General features: G+C 47.2%; 1 protein-coding gene across 7 annotated transcripts in view; it reads right to left on the bottom strand.

Moving 5' to 3' along the window:
* Window positions 1-1,929: 1,929 nt before the first annotated feature.
* LOC119219856 (BAH and coiled-coil domain-containing protein 1) overlaps window positions 1,930-19,480 on the bottom strand; it is a 56,209-nt gene continuing 38,658 nt past the window's right edge. For 5 of the 7 annotated variants that reach the window (XM_037475297.2, XM_037475298.2, XM_037475302.2 and 2 more), the window contains 20 exons: window positions 18,832-19,177; window positions 17,207-18,151; window positions 15,862-16,031; window positions 15,596-15,732; window positions 15,308-15,421; window positions 12,465-12,579; window positions 11,926-12,160; window positions 11,429-11,617; window positions 11,075-11,248; window positions 10,692-10,975; window positions 10,445-10,525; window positions 9,884-10,013; window positions 9,674-9,788; window positions 9,226-9,301; window positions 6,782-6,890; window positions 6,528-6,644; window positions 6,249-6,410; window positions 4,532-5,772; window positions 4,162-4,398; window positions 1,930-4,025 (listed from right to left, as the gene is read on the bottom strand). In XM_037475297.2, the coding sequence (XP_037331194.2) occupies window positions 3,816-4,025; window positions 4,162-4,398; window positions 4,532-5,772; window positions 6,249-6,410; window positions 6,528-6,644; window positions 6,782-6,890; window positions 9,226-9,301; window positions 9,674-9,788; window positions 9,884-10,013; window positions 10,445-10,525; window positions 10,692-10,975; window positions 11,075-11,248; window positions 11,429-11,617; window positions 11,926-12,160; window positions 12,465-12,579; window positions 15,308-15,421; window positions 15,596-15,732; window positions 15,862-16,031; window positions 17,207-18,151; window positions 18,832-19,177 (5,187 nt within the window). In that variant the 3' untranslated portion in view covers window positions 1,930-3,815. The remainder of the gene's footprint in view (window positions 4,026-4,161; window positions 4,399-4,531; window positions 5,773-6,248; window positions 6,411-6,527; window positions 6,645-6,781; window positions 6,891-9,225; window positions 9,302-9,673; window positions 9,789-9,883; window positions 10,014-10,444; window positions 10,526-10,691; window positions 10,976-11,074; window positions 11,249-11,428; window positions 11,618-11,925; window positions 12,161-12,464; window positions 12,580-15,307; window positions 15,422-15,595; window positions 15,733-15,861; window positions 16,032-17,206; window positions 18,152-18,831; window positions 19,178-19,480) is intronic. The other 2 variants (XM_037475301.2, XM_037475299.2) reach the window with 2 other exon arrangements.

Here is a 19,480-nt window from a genome sequence, read left to right as displayed (position 1 = left end):
GTGTGTGTGTGTGATTCTCCTCAGGTGTGCTGGTGATGTCACTCCTGCAACTGCAGCTGATCAGTGATTAAAGAGGATAAATGGCGGTGCCAGGCTAGAAATGGGTGTGGTTGTGGCAGTGGAGGCCAGAGTGAGCAGAGAGGCGTTGCGTTGGGTTGGGTTGCGTTGGGTTGCGTTGCGTTGCGTTGGGTTGGGTTGGGTTGGGTTGGCTTTGGTTGCGTTGGGTTGCGTTGCGTTGCGTTGGGTTGGGTTGGGTTGGGTTGGCTTTGGTTGCGTTGGGTTGGGTTTCGTTGCGTTGCGTTGCGTTGGGTTGCGTTGCGTTGGGTTGCGTTGCGCTGCGTTGCGTTGCGTTGCGCTGCGCTGCGTTGGGTTGGGTTGCGTTGAGTTGCGTTGGGTTGGGTTGCGTTGCGTTGGGTTGCGTTGGGTCGGGTCGGTGAGCAGTTGGAGACCAGACCAGACCAAAGAAGTCTATCTGGTCTTCATTTTGAAGATTTTTTTCAGTTTCTTTGTTGAGTTTTGTCCATTAAATACCTGTCTGTCAAGATCTCCCGGGTTTATTATTCAACATTGTTTGCGTACCCCACCCTTAGACCTTTTAGGGACGTAACAAGGGTGATTGAAGTGGAACGTACCTGCTGCTCCGCTCTCTCATGCTCTGCTGGCTACCGTGGGCAAGTGTATACATACACATTTAAAACTACTCTTTGAATAGAAATGGGAGAGTATTTTAGTCTTCACGCTCATGGTGTGTTATGTAGTGTTCTTTGACTTCCACTAGAGTGCCCTCCTTTACATCTTTTTCTCATTTAGGGGCTGTGAAAATGCATTTATGTACACAAATTATAAATCCAACCATAACGCATCAATTTGATATGGTCTTGGAAGAAAAATGACATTTTAGTTGAGTTTAGTTAGCCACCAAAGATGGAACCTATTATTTTTAAATGAAAAAAGGAAAAACGTACCTTGAAACACAAGAATTCCTCTTGTGTTTTCTGTGGAGTTTTGTAATTTGTGAAGTTTTGTTATTTCTTATTTACATGTGTGTTCAAATGTTAACCTGACAGAGCTATACATATAAAGGCCAGTAACACTTATGGAGAATCTTTGAGGTTTAGCAGCGCAATTGTGTAGTGCCCCTTTAAGAGATGCTGTGAGGACATGTGACCGGTGTTTACCAGGTGAAAAGGAAGCGCGAGATTCACTTAGTTTGTAATGACTTTCAACCCAGTGTGCAGCCACTTGGTAAGGTCTATGATCTCTGATTGGCATCATATTTCCAGAGCCCAGTACATTTAAGTTAAACCCAGTACAGGCTTTATTTGATGCTGTGAAAGATCTGCCTCTAATTTTCAGGCAACTCAAAACTCACATTAACTTAGTTTAGCCTAGACACTTACTTCAAAGGATTTATTGTAATAAATAAAACAATTTTGGCTAAAAAGGGGCCTCGTGCGTGGGGTGCCTAACAAATTAATCCAGATACTCTCCATGAGAAGCCCATTAATACTCCCTACTATAAAAGGCAGAGCCGAGAACATAAATCAAATTAGTGATGTACATAACGCGAAAAAAAGGATCAGCTGCCATGGCCACAGTTTGTCTTCATACCAGGTTAAATGAAACAAATTAACTTTAAATCTCTGTCTTAACTAGTTAATTTGTTTTAGGTAAAATTGTGAACTGGATTTTAAAAAACACCAAGCTACACCTACAAAAATTGTAAAGGAGATGTGCACCAGGTTTGTTCTTAAAACATTGCTTCTTTGGTATGTAAATGTCCCATTTGGATGAGAAAATTAAATATATTCCGTCTTGAATATGGTTCGTTACAAAGCAGTTTAACATACATGTATCTATTAAAAAATAGCAGATTTAGTAGGATGGAGAGGACAGCGAATATAACAGAATTAATTCAGAGTTTGCGCATGAGAAGAATCCAGTGTTGCTTTATTTCTTTTCACTAGATGGCCTCTACAAGGCCAGTTTTTTTTAAGAAATGCAAATGCGACATCACACCAAGAAAAACAATGTCACATTCTTATAAAGCGCTCTTGGCATGAACAAACAGCAACATTGACAATAAATAAAATGTTGGCAAACAAAATACAACTTTGTGAACAAAAAAAGAGGATTGCATATCAAACAAGACAAAGAAATAGACAAAATGTACTTGGCACAAATTAAATAAATGTAAGTAAATTTTCAGATTGAGAGAACCTACTCTATGTCCATTAATTTGTGAATGTGATTGTCCTTCACAGTTAGCATTGAGTATGTGCCTGTACTGTACTAAATAAACACAGAAGGCTGATGAAACTACAACAGACTAAATCCCCAAAAAATATTAGAAATCAATCTTACTTTGTCAGTACCTTGACCTTCATAGTCACGTTCATAGGTGACCCTTTGCTGCATATTTTTGCAATGCACAAAACTGCAGGTACATGTGCAGGATACCTTTGTCACAATGCTAAACAAATGTATATGCACATAGTGGAAGTGTTCAATAAGTTACCAGTGATGTCTGATTTGAGTTCAGCACAGGTGCTTGACACGTGTTAAATTTAAATGAAGCAAATAAATGAGGATAAAAGACACTTTGGTATTGTGTGGATCATTGTGTGGGACTACTTACTCATTTTCAGATCCAGTCCTGTTCTAAATTGATTTGTTTGGACATGTTTATAGTGATGCCAGGACATTCATCACACACACATATATTGTGTCAAAAAGTCATACTTATACTTAAATGATTTTTGACCCGTGATTGCAGTCCAGTGAAGATCTGCCTTGTGATGATAACCAACTGAGAGGTAAATAAATAAAAAGAATGTTTTTTTAAAATAGGATAACACTAATGCAACGTAACAGAACACTTTTACAAAAAGCCACTGACTCCTCTCTCTCAGAAAGTGAGTCTTCTGTTATAAACGTATAGATTAATCCTTCTTTCTTTGTTTGTGCTCCGTCTGTCTGTCTCCGTATGTCTCAGCAGGGCATATGCAGTGCAACACTAACATCTCCAATCTTGACTTCCCAAAGCAAAGGTAAAACGACGTAATGTATTCTACACCCATATAAAAATAAATCAATCGCAAACATGGAAAGATACATCTCATATATACAATAAACTCCTATATAAAATAGCTTTTATGTACATATAGACAACAGACCACAATACAATAATTGACCTGTACAATGTACACCTGAACAGACAGGCAAGAGGTACTGAAGTGTATGGCTTGATTGGGACAGATTCAAAATATTTACAAACATCAACTTTACATCCTTTACATGTTTTTTATTTTGAACTTTCCTGGAATGAAGAGGTCTACAGACCCCATGCCTCACTTTTGTTTCCATTCCCCTATGCAGGGCTAAAGAATTGGTCCGCAGAACCTATTCAGCCTCGTAGGACTTTGAAGTCAAAAAGACTCTGAGCTCTCCTTTGGTGCCATGTGATAGGAACGAGAGACACGAGTCCTAAAAGCATTTATGAAGCTGTCTATCTTATGGATCCATTAAAAAGAGATTAGTTTGATATTGTGACGGCCCAGACTTTCTTCTATCCCTTTTGAAAGGATCAACCAGTTATGGACATCTCCTTAAATTCCACAAAGGTGAGATGCCAATAGACTCCAGTGTGTAACCTCAGACAGCCCTGCTTTTTGGTGCTGACGTTTAGCCCATTGATCCTTCAGGTACACCCACGGTGCACTTTGTGTCGTCCCGGGCCGGAGGGTTTCGTGGGTAAAGTAACAGACTTTTATCCTTCCTCCAAAGGAGTCCTTCAGTAGTGTCCTCGTGGAGGTTCAGCACAAGATGGAAACCCCTTCCGTAGTGACCAATTGACCAGCGGCGGGGTCGTACGTCCCAGCCAGGTAGTAGAGGTTTGGGGAGGTACTGTTCGGCTTCTGATCGCGAGTCAGACACTCATACTCCTCCCTGCTCACCACCTGGCACTTGTGAGAGATTGTCTGAACGTCGTTCTCATCCTCATGACACGACTGGTAAAGGGCGTGCTGGAAAGGGAAAAGACGGGATAACTTGCATCATTATTTTTAGAAACCCGAAACAAATGCTTGTCGTTGGAAAGTTCCATTATGCTAAAAAAAAGACCAACAGTTCTACAAAATCGTAACCTCCTTCAAGACTTACCTTTCCATCTCGATGCCTCTTGCCAAGCTTGGTCTCTTCGGGGTGGTAGAACCACTTCACTTTGACCACCATACTGGAGGTCCACGATTCCCAGAAGTTCTCAATTTGACCTACGTATGGGAGGTTAGGACGTCCAGCTGAAAGGAACACTGCACAATCTCCCACTTTCACCGTGTCTCTGCCTCGCACAATGGCTTTATAAAAAAGCTTCCTGGCCTTGCCTTTTAGACCTCGCCGCTGGGGAAAACATAATACATTTATTGACTTGTTTGAGAAAGATAAATATAAAGATTATTGTTGTTATTATCTCCATTGACCTCTAGCTTCCCGAAAGAAAATTCCAGAAGAGAAACATTTCGTATATTCTTACCTGTGTGGGATTTCCTGACCACTTCCACATTTGACGTCCTGCCATGAATGCAGCCATCTTAGGCCTCGGAATAAATGAGGCGTCATCGGTGAGCATCCTAGGTTTCTTCACAAAGTCCTTGGAAGGTTTAGAGGTGGAACCGGTGCTTTCTTTCCTCTTTAAGGACTTGCTGTTGGAGATCTGCTTAGGGGGATCTCCTTTGGCATTGGAAACAGCCACAGCCTTGGCCACAAACGAGTGCTGGTGTGACCTTGAAGACGTGGAAGGTTCAGAAGGTTGCAGGAGGCCCCGGTGGGAAGACATACAACTCTGAAGCATTACTGTAGAACTCTCCTCATCCTCTGAGCTGTAAGAGGAATCGTTATCTGAGGAGCACAAGCTGGAACTGGAGATAGACCCTGAAGAGGAGGAGCTTGAGGAACCAGAAGACGAGGAGGAGACCGAGAGACGGGAAAGGAAGCGGCCGGCCGTCCTTAGACCTCCTGAGGCTGCAGCCAGTGCAGCCCTCCTCCTCCCTTCCTCTTCGTCATCCAGATCAGAGTAGGAGTTGTGACAGTCTCGGTGGGCGCTGAAGCCCAAGTCGCCATATTCATCCAGACGCAGAGAATAGGAGGGCTTTCTTTGCGGCGTGGTTCCTTTCCGGAGAAGTTCTACTCTGGACGTACCCCCCTTCTTGTGGTCCTTGACCAGCAGGACTGGATGAGAGTAGGCCTCTGTCCTTGGCATGCCACTCACAATGGAAGACCCGCCCCGCAACAGTAGGGCCTTGCTGTTCTTTGTCTTGGGGGACGTTACTCCTTCGTGGTCCAACTTGACTAAGAACTCTTGTCCGGACTTCCTGCTTCTCGGCCCAACGAGCTCATCTTGCCTGCGCCTCTGGCCGTACGTCCCGCTCCTGGCAACTAGAGATAAACCTTGATTCGGCCCTGTGGACTGAGTGCAGAAGGAGGAGTAGCCATTTGCAATGCTGCTGAAGGAGTCCACCTCAAATGAGCTGCTGCTGAAAAGTCCCTTGGCAGGGGTGGAGGCAATTGGCTGGTTCCTAGGCAAGGGGAACAGGACATCCTCCTTCCCTCTTGAGGCCTTCCTGGGTGCCCCATTGAGCTCAAACAGGTTGTCAGACGACCTCTTCCTGTTGTTGCCCAACGAAGGCCAGCCCAGAAAAGGTGAAGGATTTTTATTGGCCTTCTCGGCCTGCTGTTGCTGCTGCTTTTGTTTTTTCCCAGAACCCTTTGGTCTCCCTAGAATACACAAAATATATGTCATGTTACTTTAGCAATACAGGGCAAATTTAGAAATATGTCTCATTTGCACACACTGAGCACTGACCAGTTTATTTGATCCACTTGTAAGACCGGCTATTGTACCAGTTATTGTAGAGGTATGTGTCAAAAGGTGTGTAAATCTTTTGCACGGCTATTGTGTGGTTGTGCATAGCTAAGCAGTCTACAAACCCACCAACAAATCACATTTTCAATTCTAGTCAAGAACCCATGGTATTTAAAGAAAACTTAAATCCCCTATAATATCTATAAAATGACTCTGCCAATGTAATGGTGCTGCTATAAATACCTTTTTGTTTCAATACATAGCTCACAGTAAGCCTTCTTTTGAGGGATGTATTGTGTGTGATACTGTTAACCTTTGAACAAATCTAAACTTTACGGCTTTGAGGTAATAAAAGACTAAATGAACGGTTTCCGAGGTTAATTCTTACCTGGTCTTCTCTTGTGAAGAGGCGGAGTTTGGCTATTAGTTAAAGTATTGATAATGTTGTATCTTTCAGCAGGCCCATCATTGAGAGGGGCCTGCTCCAGACTAGAACCTCTCTTAACCATGGCCTCGGTGGGTATCACCAGCGCAGGAGATGGCTCCCCACCTAAGGACCAGGGGCAGATGAGTATTAACGCTTACTTACATTAACAGTGACTTACAAGCAGAAGAAACGGTGCAATGAAAGGAAGAATTCCCACTTCCAAAGAGAGGAGACACTCACAGTGAATCTGGTATCCTGGAGGCAGGAGGCGGATGTTTGAGAGAGAAATCTTCCCTCTGTCTCCATCATCGAACTCTATCATCACTCCTCCTTGCTTCCCTTCATCCGATGAACCACCTCCAATAGACAAAAATGCACTTCTTCACGTGAGCAAGAATGTTACCGAAACATCTGACTAAATAAGTAGACGAACGAATACAGGAGCCAGTCGGTCGTTACTGTAAAGCGGGTAATAGAGGAAGCTGCTGTCTCACCTCTGCGAACGTAGCCCGGGTATAAGCAGCGCGAGCGTTCGCTCCAGTAGGCACACACCCTGGTCCCTTCATTAAGCACAGCCTCCGACTCCGGCCGTACATCCAGGACCTGAAGGCCGGACAAAAACACGATTGAGATTCATTGCAGGCTGCTCACACACGCAGACATGCATGCGCACACACGCTCACAGACATACAGAAAGGCCGTGTGAGAGCCGTCGAGCATTGTGCACGGGCAGCCACTGTGCCACATTTCCAAGCGGCACTTATCTCATGCCAATGTGCCAGTCGGGGCTGAAAAGAACGGAAGCCATGATGCAGTAAATCCTGACTTGCTGAGTAATACTAAAGAGGGCCTGAATAGAGGGCTTGTGATTGCAGGTTGCCAGATCCTCCCTCCAACAATGAAGGCAGCCCCAGCATCCGCCGCTCACTGGGGGGCTCTTTCAGGTCGCTTTCATTTACTGTTGCCATGGCGAGGGACCCTTTGACTGATGAGGTGTGGATGTGGGTGTGCATGTGGGTGGTAGTGGGACCCCGGTGAAAATCGGGGAGTTGGTGTCAAAGTCAAATAAATGGCTTTGGGACTAATTTAAAGACAAGATAGTCGATGTCTGGCATAAAAAGGACCAGCTGCTATTTGATCAGTGTTTAAATAAGGGAAAAGTTGCCAGACGAGCTCCGTGTAGCACTAAGGTGTTGCACTTACGGGAGAAGGAGTGGGCTAAAATGGATTAGAAAAGGAGGAGACAGGTGATCTGATATTAAATGGTGAAAACGAAAGGTTGGTGAACACTGCTCCTGTGGGTCGTTCAATGCTACAGTAACACATGGCCAATAAAGGATAGAAACAACAACATGTTTGGCTGTTTTTTTGAATGCTCTTAGATTAAAAAAAAAAACGTTAAATTCAACACTATGCACCTGTGTGGTATACATCTCAGTTAGCTTTAAAGACAGGGTTTCATACTTGAAGGTTGTGGCCTGTAACCTTCATTGCAAACTATCAATCCTAACTTCAGAGGATTTATGATAACAAAGGGCCTTTTCAAGAGCTGCTGCTTTCCCCGATTGGATTGATGCACATCCATTAATCTAAGGCTCCATCGTGGCTGTAACACCCTGATCTACTTATCATCTCAACATCTTTGAACATTTAAGTACAAACACAACAACATCCTGTGCCTTGTTTGGCAACAGTGAAGACTTGTTTCCACAGTTGGAGAAGATGCGGTGGCTTTTCTTTAGTTGAACTAGCTGTTGGTAATTTGTTGTTATAAAAGTCTCACAGGAAAAAAATAGGATGGTGCTGCAGTAAACTGCATTAAAAAAAAGGACATTTCCCTTTGAAATCACAACCAGACGGCGTAGTCGATACCAGCAAAGCTATTTGTAGCCACTGCCAACCGGAAGTAACGAATCACCAGAGTACCACGAGGCTGAAGTACCACTTAAGGCATCACACAGCATCAATGTCAGCCCACCACGCACCCAAACAACTAGTGGAGCGACACTCATCCGTCATCCGACTGCGTTGGATGCGGGAGAACCGTCGACAAACCAACGCAAGAAGAATGAACCGTAAACAAACTGTTGCTCACATGACAGCAGCTTGTTCTCTTGCTGGTCGTATTGTTCAGAAGAATAGAGGTTTTTTTATCATCCGAAAACGTGAAGTAACTTGTGTGTCTTATCAACTGGCTCGGTACAGAGGATTTAGAAAAGTCGGTGGAATGGCTAAAAAGGATTTTTAACGTTAAAAGTTAATCCTGACTGAGATTCGATGGAAATACAGTCTATACAGACTACAACGTCCTTTTCTTGTGCTAAACCGCTTTACCTCACTCAAACAGGGACCCTAACTACTGAATATAGACTGTTTATGGTGTTACATGATTAAATGTAATAATGTTTCATCTGGTACCTATTCAGAAAATAAATAAAACTGATGTATATAGTATATGTTAACTTGCTGTGGCTCCAAGTGTGGCTCTTAAATTGTTCTGTGAAACATTACTTTAAAAAAAAAGCGTGCAATAAACAATTTAAAAAAAAATATTATTGAATTTTGCACATAATTGCTGTTAAACACAGAAAACCATGTGATTAATCGAGTTAAATTTGTTTTGCCCAGTACAAGTTATTATCACACCCACAGCCAGAGCTGGATTTAACGGATACACACACACACACACACACACAAAGTTCCTGCCTTCCCTATGTCTTTTGAATTTAGGGCGGTTTAAATTGCCTCAATGACCATGAGAGACATTCAAGGGATGTTTGAAGAGAAAAAAGGAAAAGACTGGCAGAGCTAAGGAGGGTCTAGAAGGCCGTAGAGAATTGCAGAGGGTGAGAATGATATATTAAGAGAAATATCAGTGTCGAGTGAACCAGAAGACCAAACAGATTTTATTTTTTTTAGTGCAGTGAGGTGAACTTACAGCTTCCTGTAGCAGCTGCTCCAATGAATAGATTCTTGGTCGGTTTCCTCTTTCACCGTGGATAACAATGCTAAAGCTAGAGAAAAAAGCAGAGCAAAGAGATTCTTCAGATGCTTATATTATGCTTGCCATGCTCCCATATCATGTGTTACTCCCACTTGCTATTGTTAAAGCATCTTTTTCCTGCCTGCTCTGGAGTGGCCACATTGATACTCAGAGAGGATACTCAATAAACCAAGGATGGATGGCTTCTTTTGTGCTGTGCTGATGTCTGCAAGGATGTGTCACTGAAATGTGCAAGACTGATTTGACACGAGAGCCTTTTCCATGTCTACCCGTTTATGTGAAAAGGCCTTATATCTGTTAAATAATATCATCCTAAATACATGACCCGTGTGTATTGAAAAACACTCTCACAGATCACTTGAATTACTGCGTCCGTGCTTACATATCCTGAAGCTCCAGCGTGTGGACTCTGGCAGCGTATAAAAGCTCATCGTCCTTGGAGATCAGCACCTTGAGTCCATCGGTTAAGAGTTCTTTGGTCACCACACAGTTAGGGACTGCATGTGGAGAAAAGCCAAACAACAATCGGATTTAACATTGCACCACATGCTGCTTGAAGCACTGTCACGAGATGTCCAGTTTTATCTCTGACCTTCGGGGCTTTTGTCGCCGTATGAGAGGCTGTTGTTGTCCTCCTCCTCTGAGAAGCTGCTGCCATCCATCTGGAAGCCCTCGTCGGCCGCGAAGCTCTCCAGCAGCCGGCTCACGGCTCGTCCCTTTGGCTGAAAAACACAGCAGAAGGGGCGCCCAGGAGAATAAAGGGATGCAAGGACAGATAAAATAAAAAATAAAAAAACGTGGAGACGGAACGTGTGAAAGAAGAAAAAAACTAATTGTTTAGTATATTACACAAAAGTAGCAATTAACCACGGGGGGCTTCGCAACGCCTGCACCATCTAGCCATTTCTTCACAGCAGAAGGTGTGAGCCGCCCCCTTCCCACATCTCCCATCCTCTCCTCCCTTTACATTACTCAGCAGGAGGTTGAGCTATGTGCGATGTGCAAAGCACTTTAAATAGTTCTACAGTAACCGTCCTGAGGGTGAGAAATCTAGGACAGCAAGACTAGACTATATAATGCATTTACGTGGAACTGGATTCTTTTTGGTGGTTTTCTGATGAAGGATTGACGGCTTCAGTGTGTTCGCTAGTACCTGCTGCTCATTGTTCCTCCGCTCCCTGCTGCCCTCCTCACTCTGTGAGGACGGGCCCCCGACTGACCAGCTAGTTCTCCTCTGTTGGGAAACAGGAGAAGGAGGATTTAAAAGACAAGTTGTGAGAGTGTGACGTGGCACACGTCCATTGTTGCGTGATCAAAGAGGAATGTGCAGGATGGTTTCGCACCATTCGAATGATTCATCCCAGGGAGACTGTTAAGGATTAAAAGTACTCTCTGCTGACCTTATTGATTGCTCCTCTTAACATGGTGCTCTTGCGGGTCGCCCTCTTCAGCCTCTCACTGGTGGTCGGGAAGGTGGCCAGTCCCAAGCTCCTCCGGTAACGGTTGCCTCTGGTCCCAAGACTGCCCCAGCGAGGCTCCTTAGACCGGGCCCCACATGGCCTTCTCACCCCTTCCGAGCGGGGGTCTTCGCGGCGTTTCTTGACCGCGGTGGCCAGGCCCAGCCGGCAAGGGGGCTTCTTCCGTACTTTGACCTCCCCTTCGGCTCCAGACAGACTGTGGGAGCCTGGGAAGTTCAATTCAGGAAGAAGATTTAGACAACGCCAACAAGCCAGAAGGATGAAGATGTGGTGCAGCTTTGTTGACTTTCAAAGGACGACCTTACCATACAGCTCCTGTCTCTGCTTTTTATTCCTAGCTTTCTGGTTGGCCTCGAGTTTGACAACCGATGAGGGACTCGGACCAGTCACGGAGGAGCTAGAGGGGACTTCTCTGGGAGGGTGGGCTCGGTAGTCTCGACCTTCATCAGTATCATAACTGCCTTCTTCCTCTTCCTCTTCTAATAGAAATAGCAAATAATTTATTAGAATATAATTAAATTGTTTCACTGTCTGTATAAAATATGTTATTTGCCTCAGTGGTTGTTCCTGGTGTAAACTCACATGCTACATGCTACAATGTTTTATTTAGGGTCAATCACACCAAGTTTTTTTGTACTGAGTTGTAGTCACTGGCTCACCTTGATCCGAGGAGGCACTCTCTTCTACGGGGGAGCTCTCTGCCTCTTCCGCTGCGTCATGTCTCTGAGCGCGGTGATCTCTCGCTCTGGGCCCGCTGAGACGGGACGAGCCCTGTGTCGGGGCGGAGGACCCCTTTTTGCTTCCACGGCCAGTCCAGCTCTCCTGGGGACCACTGTCCGCACTGGCTGCTGAGAAAATGTGCAAAACTAATTCAAAAATCTAAGTTCGGAATAGTATTTTAGGAGAGTATTGCAAAGTCAAACTTTGCACCAATACCAATAGCGGGCCAATACGAACTACAATAGACAGAATTATTACAGAGGTATTGGTGACAAAGTTAAGAAAACGATGTAAAAGTGAAGCTGTTGCCACACACATAAAAGACGACAGATGATCCCAGTCACTTCCACTTCCACTGTGAGGTACACAGCTTGTTGATTAAACATTGGTATTGCTATTTAGGTATAAAAAAAATGCTGTGATTGCCAGTCCCTACCTGTGTCACTCTGCCCCCCAGACTCACGCCGGGACTCAGCTCTGCTTGTGCTCTGGATTCTGTATCCATGCTTTGACTTTGAGTTGCAGGGCGAAACCTCCTTGTCCCCGGAGCCGTTCCCTGAGAGAATCTTTTTACTGTGGGCTTTCTGTTTGAGCTGAGTCACATCGTCGGCCAGCTTGGAGCTGAGGAGGCTGTGAAGACTGCTTTTTCTGCAGCCCTGCGCTTTTATCTGCTGGAGATGAGAGAACCAGAGGGAGCCAGTTACACTCCCGGTCACAGCAACCGCAAGAGCATCAGAACGTCGGGAGGGAGAGGGCTCTCGTTTGTTCACACACAGAGGAAGAAAAAGGAACAGTTTAAGCCCCAATGAAAAATATATTCACGAGGAGACCAGTGGATTTGACTCCTGAGGGTAGAACCTAATTAGAAATAGTGTGCAACAAAGGAATACATCAAACGCAGAGAAACAAAGAGTGGGCCTCTTTCATTTGTCGATGCGTAGAGGACAAAAGGGAGGAGCGCAAGGGGACCCTGACCTGTGCGCTGCTGAGCCGCTCAAAGCCTCGACTGGACAGCCTCTTCTTCCTTCTCTGGCCGTCCCCGCCCCCTCCTAGGTCCTCGGGCGACAGTGCAAGCCCCGCCCCCATCGACCTGCCCGTCAAAACAAGGGAGAGGCATTCATTAGAGAAGGAGGGCGGCGGAAAGAATAAAAGGGAGCACTACATCACAGGGGAGTCAAGTCACCTCTCTGTTGGACCTAATATGTTTGATGAACAGAATTGATACCAAAAAAAAAAGGACGCAGAGAGCCCAGTGAATGAAACACACTCTTGAAAATTGGTATCTAACAAGGAACCTGGGATTTTTTGAGGGCAGCGTGGCATCAGAAGCCTTAATGCTTCATCTTGGGAGTGTCTGTGCAGCCTGTGAAGCGCCGCGTGGCTTTGAAAAATGCACTGAGCGGTTCGGAAGGCGGTGCACTTGTGCTGCTCTGTTGTTCTCAGGGAATATCATAGCTGTCCAGTTGCATTTTCACATCACTGAGGGACACTCTTTCGCCCGTACAGAGCAGCATCACAGGCCAACCACTCCAAATACCCTTGCATTTTCCCCTCTGGAAGTTAGCCCACAGACCACAGCGACATGAGCCAGGCCCTGCTCAAACAAAAGATTAACTTCCCCTCTTGTGTGCGTGCAGCCTCGAAATCGGTCACATTTACAACATAAGCTTGGTCCGTAGATGAATATGCAGCTTCAATGTGTCATGTTAGTCCTTTGTTGCCACTTTCTGCCACATTCGATTGTTTGCAATCAAATGTGCGGCGCTTCTCTTTTTGTGTTATGCGGCCCTTGTTTGTGTGTAAATCTCACAATCCAGAGAGTGTCAGCGTGCATCTGTAACAGAATGAAGGCGATTGTCGGGCAGTGGGACTGTCGGCCCACTGACTGACAGGAGAGTGACAGAGGTGGAAGTGGAGTGCGAGTTGTCCCTGTGAGGCAGATCCCGTCACGGCTTGCATGGCGCTGCTGACAAACCCAATAAGACAGAGTCCCTCCCCTCGTCCGGGGGCTGGTGGGGCTGGTGGGGCAGGGCGTACAGTGACTAATGAAACAGAATTGATTAGCAGGGTTTTCTGGTCCAGCAGCAACTCTTTCCCCCCCCCCAATCAAAGTGCCACCACCATGGACCTCGGCGCTTTGCCCACAGGAATAACAGAGGCACAAGGAAGACCAAACAATGCCTGCACAAACGCTCATAAGCACGGCTGCATCCAAACCTAATAACTCGGATGCACACAATGCTTAGGCCCACAAAAACACTACCACACACACACACACACACACACACACACACTCCCTGTGCTTCAAACTAAGGAAGTAAAGGAAGGAGCTTCTAAAATGCTGGGCCGATACCTACTGGCCTCCATCATAGCACCCTGGTGTACGCATCTTAGTAGTGGCATGAGTGGCAGGTGGGGTACATGCTCTTACATAAGCCAGCAATGTAACACAACATGTGGGCTAATCAGTCCCCAGTCTCCCTCTTCCTTTTACAGATGCGTCATGTCATTCTCTGCTGCATTTTACACACACACACACACACACACACACACACACACACACACACACACACATCTGCCAGAACAAAGGGGTGAACACCGGGCTGCCTCCAAGAACAGTGATCGAGGTGTGGCTCAAATTTCAGCAGAAAAAAAAAATGCTGTGGGACTCCTCTTCGAAACCGCTTCCTGCTGAACCAGAGATGTTTATTGTCACTTTCCCCTTGTTTTGGGACCACTGGATCAGTGAGATGGACTGCGGTCTGCTGTCCTGTACCCTGCAGAGGACCACCCAACCCCCACGTTGGCCCTACCCACCCACCCACCCTCGATGCTTTCGCTGCTGGCCCCCCCCCCGGCCTGTTACCCTTTCATTCGGGTGTCATTGTCACCCAGCATCAGCGTCCCCGGTCTGATCAGTAATGGCCCGGCGAGGGGGCAGAGGCACACGGGTGGAAGGAGAGTAGAGGTGACAACGCAGAGAGGCAGCTGGGAACACGATGGACTGTTGCCCAGAAACCGCAGTGAGCAAAGGAGGGAGAAGAGTAGATGGCAGGCGAGGGAACACGGCGAGGTGACATTTAGTGCTCTAAGCCCTTCCAAACCCCAATGACAAGGCTAATTGAAGCCTGAAAGGGAACCTTTATCCCTCGACCCTCTTGGTTGATCACGTCCCCCCTCCTCCACCACAGTGCCCAGGACCCCATGCATTTTGTTTTAAAGGTTCTAGTTTCTTGAATATCCTCTGATCTGTCTCCCTCTCTAATTTACATTCCCTGAGTGCTTGGACCGTCTGACCATCCTTTGGACCCGATGATGCTGTAATGGCAGTGGTGTGTCGCATCCTCCCTGCTGGGACAGATTACAGGAGAATTCACAGTACTCTAAATACATGCTCTGCCTGTCACCCCCCCCCTGACCCCGGGCCAACACCCGGCTCCCCCCAAACCCAGCATAGCTTAGCTCAACATGCACCACAGTAATGCCACTGCGGTGGAAGCTTAGTGTTGTTGGAGCATAATAAGACCTTTTGAGCAGTTTTCTAGGTATGTGCAGTCCATACATCAAGCACACATAAACGTTCTGCACAAGCAGACTTAGGCACAACTGACACGTATCATGCCGTTAGACAATTAATGCCAGTGTTCATTAGATCTGAAAGGGTTCAAGTAGACTTCCTTGAAAGGTTCAGCTGTGTGTTCTCCCATTTCCTGTTCTTGCCAATGAGAGGATGTCCCTGTATGTCAGCGATACAGAGGGGCTTATCAGGCAAGTTTGGACCACAGCCAGTCAGCATAGATGGGCTGAGTGATACTCACTTGACTTTTCTTTGGCCCTCAGATGAGGACACTGGGCCTGTGGTGAGGGTGGGTTTCCGCTTTCTTGGCCGGCCCGGTCCCCGTCGAGCGGGGCTGCGAGGTGTTTCCTCCTTCCTGCTTGCACATGAGGTAAACTGTCTGAGACTCCAGCACATATCTCAACTCAGAAGGTTGTAGCAGCAAATAATTACTGAGGGGAGCCCTCTGAAAACTAGCAGAAATTGTGTTTGAATCTGTGCTTCTTTTAAAATGTCTAGGCTTAAGGGAAGGGAGAGGACAAGATCTCACTGATGATCGTGCTTCCTCTGAAGTTTGGCCAGCTCCTTTTGCTTCTCCTTGTAGCGACGCTGTAGCTCCGCCAGCTTCACACGCATCGCCAGCTCAGGGCCGTCCATTGTCTCCATGCTACCTTTGGCCGGGCACACCTGAGGTATCAATGGTGGTTATTTTTAATATCATTAACATCAATTTTTTTTAAAAAAAGAAGAAAAACACTTCCTCAGAGTTGGCCAACTATTCACGTATTTCAATTTCAATTCATTTCAACTACTTACTGGTTCGTTGCGAGGTGTCCAACTGCATTTCCTACGTAAATTGAGGATCCTGCGGGCGGGGAAGCGTCGTCCTGAAGCCGCACTGCTGCCTTCCTGCGAGCCCATCTCCAGAGCACGGGCTGTGGCCAGCGTGGCAAGACTCTGGAGGTCAAACATCAGCAACTCCTCTTCTGTGGCGGAAAGAAACAATTGTTAGTTGACGTTGTGTCCATCCATACTTGATTTCCAAGACGGAAACGATTGAACCGGGCGTTTGTCCTTGTTCATGTGAGATTCTTTATCTTAACCTGCATGCTTTGCTTATTATTTCAGCATCTTGGGATGGGAAGACAAAAAGTGAATGAATTATTAAACGAGTACGAGGACGCAGCAGCATATCGTTTCAGAGGTCATGTGAATGTGGGCTGACCAGATGCTGCGATATCAGTGACCATCTGGGCCCAGCTCTTCATATATAGCCTACCTGCCCGTGGCACCCAATGCCCTTTGAGCTAAAGGATGAACATCGGGGCTGGCAGTTTAGTCAAAGAACAGAAACATGCAATTCTGTTTGTACGGCAACACCATCTCACGTCTTTACATGTGTAGATGAGTGAATAGAAATTATTCTCGCTCGTTTCGGTTCTCGCTCGCCTTGGATGAAGACTATTGTTGTGCCTCAACATGTGCGTCTTCCTTGTGCTGTCAACAATATCGCTTCACAAAAACAACATCACAGCCTCAAGAATCAGTTGATGATACCCTTTTTATAGAGACCTCTTTGGGGAGCAGTTAAATGCATTAGGAAGCCGCGGTAAACACAAAACATCCTTTTGCATGAATATAAAAAATAAATAAATAAAACACGTGGCGCTTTGAAAAACAAGGAAGCTTTTAAAGGCACTTTAACACAATGGGGTCTGATTAGCCAGGCAATGCTCCAGGGTGCTGAAAACATTGACTGCTTTTGTGATTACACACTAACTTTCAGTAACGTGTGTGGGAGCGAGAGCGGGAGCCAATTGACGTGTCTCCTTTTCCCTTTTTGTTAAAATGTGTGCATTTGCCACTGCGTGTGTGCGCGGGACGGAGAGGCAGAGAGACAGCTCCCCCCGAGGAAAGAGAGGCAGCGAGGAGGGGAGATGTGCACCCCTCGCTAGCCCTGTCCTCCTGCTTCCTCTCCTTCTCCTGAGGCCTTTGCCTCCCTGGGGACGTGGTAGAATCCACCAGAGTATCGTGGGTGGGAGTGGGAGATCGGCCTCAGTGGACAAAGAGGAGAGATGGAATAAACTACCAGAACATTTAGGAATGTGTGTGTGTGTGTATGCATGAGTAAGGGAAGACCCCCCCCCCACTGGTCCCTCACCCTGGCTTTTCCCACAGTTGTGCTTTAGCTGCTGCAGCTCCAGGTCTGCCAGCTCACTCAGAAGCTCCATACCGTGGTGGGGTCTGGGCTGTGACGGGGCAGCCGGAGGGGCGCCGAGGGGGAACAGCGGAAACGGCGGTACGTCTGTGCAGAAGGCGGCGGCAATCAGCAGCTCGAGGCTCCAGTAGCACGGCACCAGAGGTTTGTGGGGCACAGCGGCGGTCGCTGGGCTCGGGCCGGCGACAGAAGCGGAGGCAGGAAGACACACATAATCCACCGAGGCGTCCTCTGAGCTTGTCTCTTTCTCGGGCCGCTGCTCGCTGCCCTTGGTTTCCTCGAGGGATGGCGGCGGGGGCTCAGGGGTTTCAGGGGAAGCAGGGTCAAGCTCAATGATGGTGGGCAGCTCCGGCTCCTGTTCTCCAGGCGTGTTGACCTTTTGAGCATGCTCCAACTGGCTATCAACCTCTGCCTCGTCATCCGCTTCCTCCTCCAGGGTGATGACAGCCTCTGGCCTTTCAAGCTCCTCTGTTGAAAGGAGGGCTGGACAGGAAGCCGCCTCGCACACCGGGCCCTTGGCAGGGGGGCAGACCATCTCCTCTTCCTCAGCGGGCCCTTGCTCCCCCACCCCCCTCTCTCCAGGCACATAGCCGGCTGCTGTCAGTGCTGTTACCTCCGCCTCCTCCCTCTGTTCCACAACTCTCTCCACCACGCTTTCTTCTTCTTCCTTCTGTAGTTCCTCCGATGGGAGCGGCTCTGGGAGGGGCCTGACCACCGCTTGGCAGTCTAACTCCTCACCCAGGCTGGAGAGAGACTGAGGAGCATGCTCAGCAGGCTCCACTTGGACTGCTTCCAGGTCAGCTGGCTCAGCCAGTCGAACATCCTGAGGGGAGGACCCACTCCTGTAGCCGATAGCAATAGCAGGGTAGGTGTAACCAGGAGGCAAGTCTGAAGAGGGAAAGAAATATTGTTAATAAAATGATCAACGCTGACAACAATTCTGATTACAACATTTTTCACACAATTTTATGCAAAGCTAAAGTCGAGAGCATCAGCCAGATCCCAAACATAATTCCCTTGCCACCTTGACTTCAACAGTGATTACGGCGCAAGAAAAGGATCCGCACTCTGCCTCGATCTCCCAGCAGTAGGAAGCCAGGGGGACCTGGTGGAAATGTGCATGTGTATTCTTTGAAGCGGAGCAGGCTTTGGTTCATCAGAGCACCTGACACAATTCCTCCGGCGCGCAGGCAGCCGTTAGCCAGACATTAACCGGCGATGAAGAGGGCGCGGGGCCTGTGGAGGTGGAGGAGGGAACGGCGGCTGCTATTGAGGTGTTTTTCCGTCATTACCGCTCTAACCGTAGTGGAAAGCCCCAGCCTCAGCCGGCAGCCATTTTCGGCAGCCTTTCGGCTATTCAGTCAATCAGCGGCTTGCCAACGGAGCCGCCCACACACATTGGCCCGTGTCCAGCGGACAAAAAGGGATCATCAACAACAGTGGCTATTCCAGTTGTCACCGGATATATTGTTCAAAGCGATATATAAAAACTCACTGTCCCTTTTCTACCGCTGTGTCTGAGCAATTTTGCGTGGGATCCGGATCCTCGCGATCCCAGTCATGCTTACCAGGCTCCAGAGATTGCGGGTAATCCTGGGGGGGCTGCCCCTCCACTCGCTTGTCCTGGGATTCGGCCCCTTTGAGCATCTGAGGCGGAGCAGGGCTGATGGCGGGTGAGTGCGGGGCTGCGGCGGCAGGGCTGGGGGCGGGGCAGGGCGTAGAAGGAGTGCTCTTGGGATGTGGTCGTACAGACGGGGACTGGCAACAAGGGGAAAGGTGAGCGCCGCAGGCCCCAGGCGAAGAGTTGTTCCTCTGAGATGAGTTGTAGGAGTAAAGCTTGGAAGCTTTAGATGATCTCGGTTCCGAAATGAGTTCCTCTAGTTCAACCGAGGGCTCATCCGGCCTCTTCTGCATCTGTGGCAAAAAAACAACTTGTTTTCAGTTTCAACTTTTACAGAAGGACCTGAAAAAACGAATGTAGTGAATTTTCTATATTAACCGTTACATAAAAGCAACTTCTCTGCATATATTCTGTGATTTACTCCACCTCTGTGAGAAAGTCAGCCTGGCCCAGAAAAATATTCAGGGAGTTAAAAATAGAATAAATGGTGAGAAAAGCTGACTCTCTCACTCTTGCTTTCTAACTTCTGTATATGTAGATAGCTGGCTAACCAGCTAGATTTAGCCAACTAGATCACACTCTTTTAAAAATCTCAA

Source organism: Pungitius pungitius, chromosome 12 (assembly GCF_949316345.1).
Source record: "Pungitius pungitius chromosome 12, fPunPun2.1, whole genome shotgun sequence".
NCBI classification, from domain to species: domain Eukaryota; kingdom Metazoa; phylum Chordata; class Actinopteri; order Perciformes; family Gasterosteidae; genus Pungitius; species Pungitius pungitius.
The sequence above is the reverse complement of the archived record's forward strand: the minus strand, read 5'-3'. Positions and strand labels throughout refer to the sequence as shown.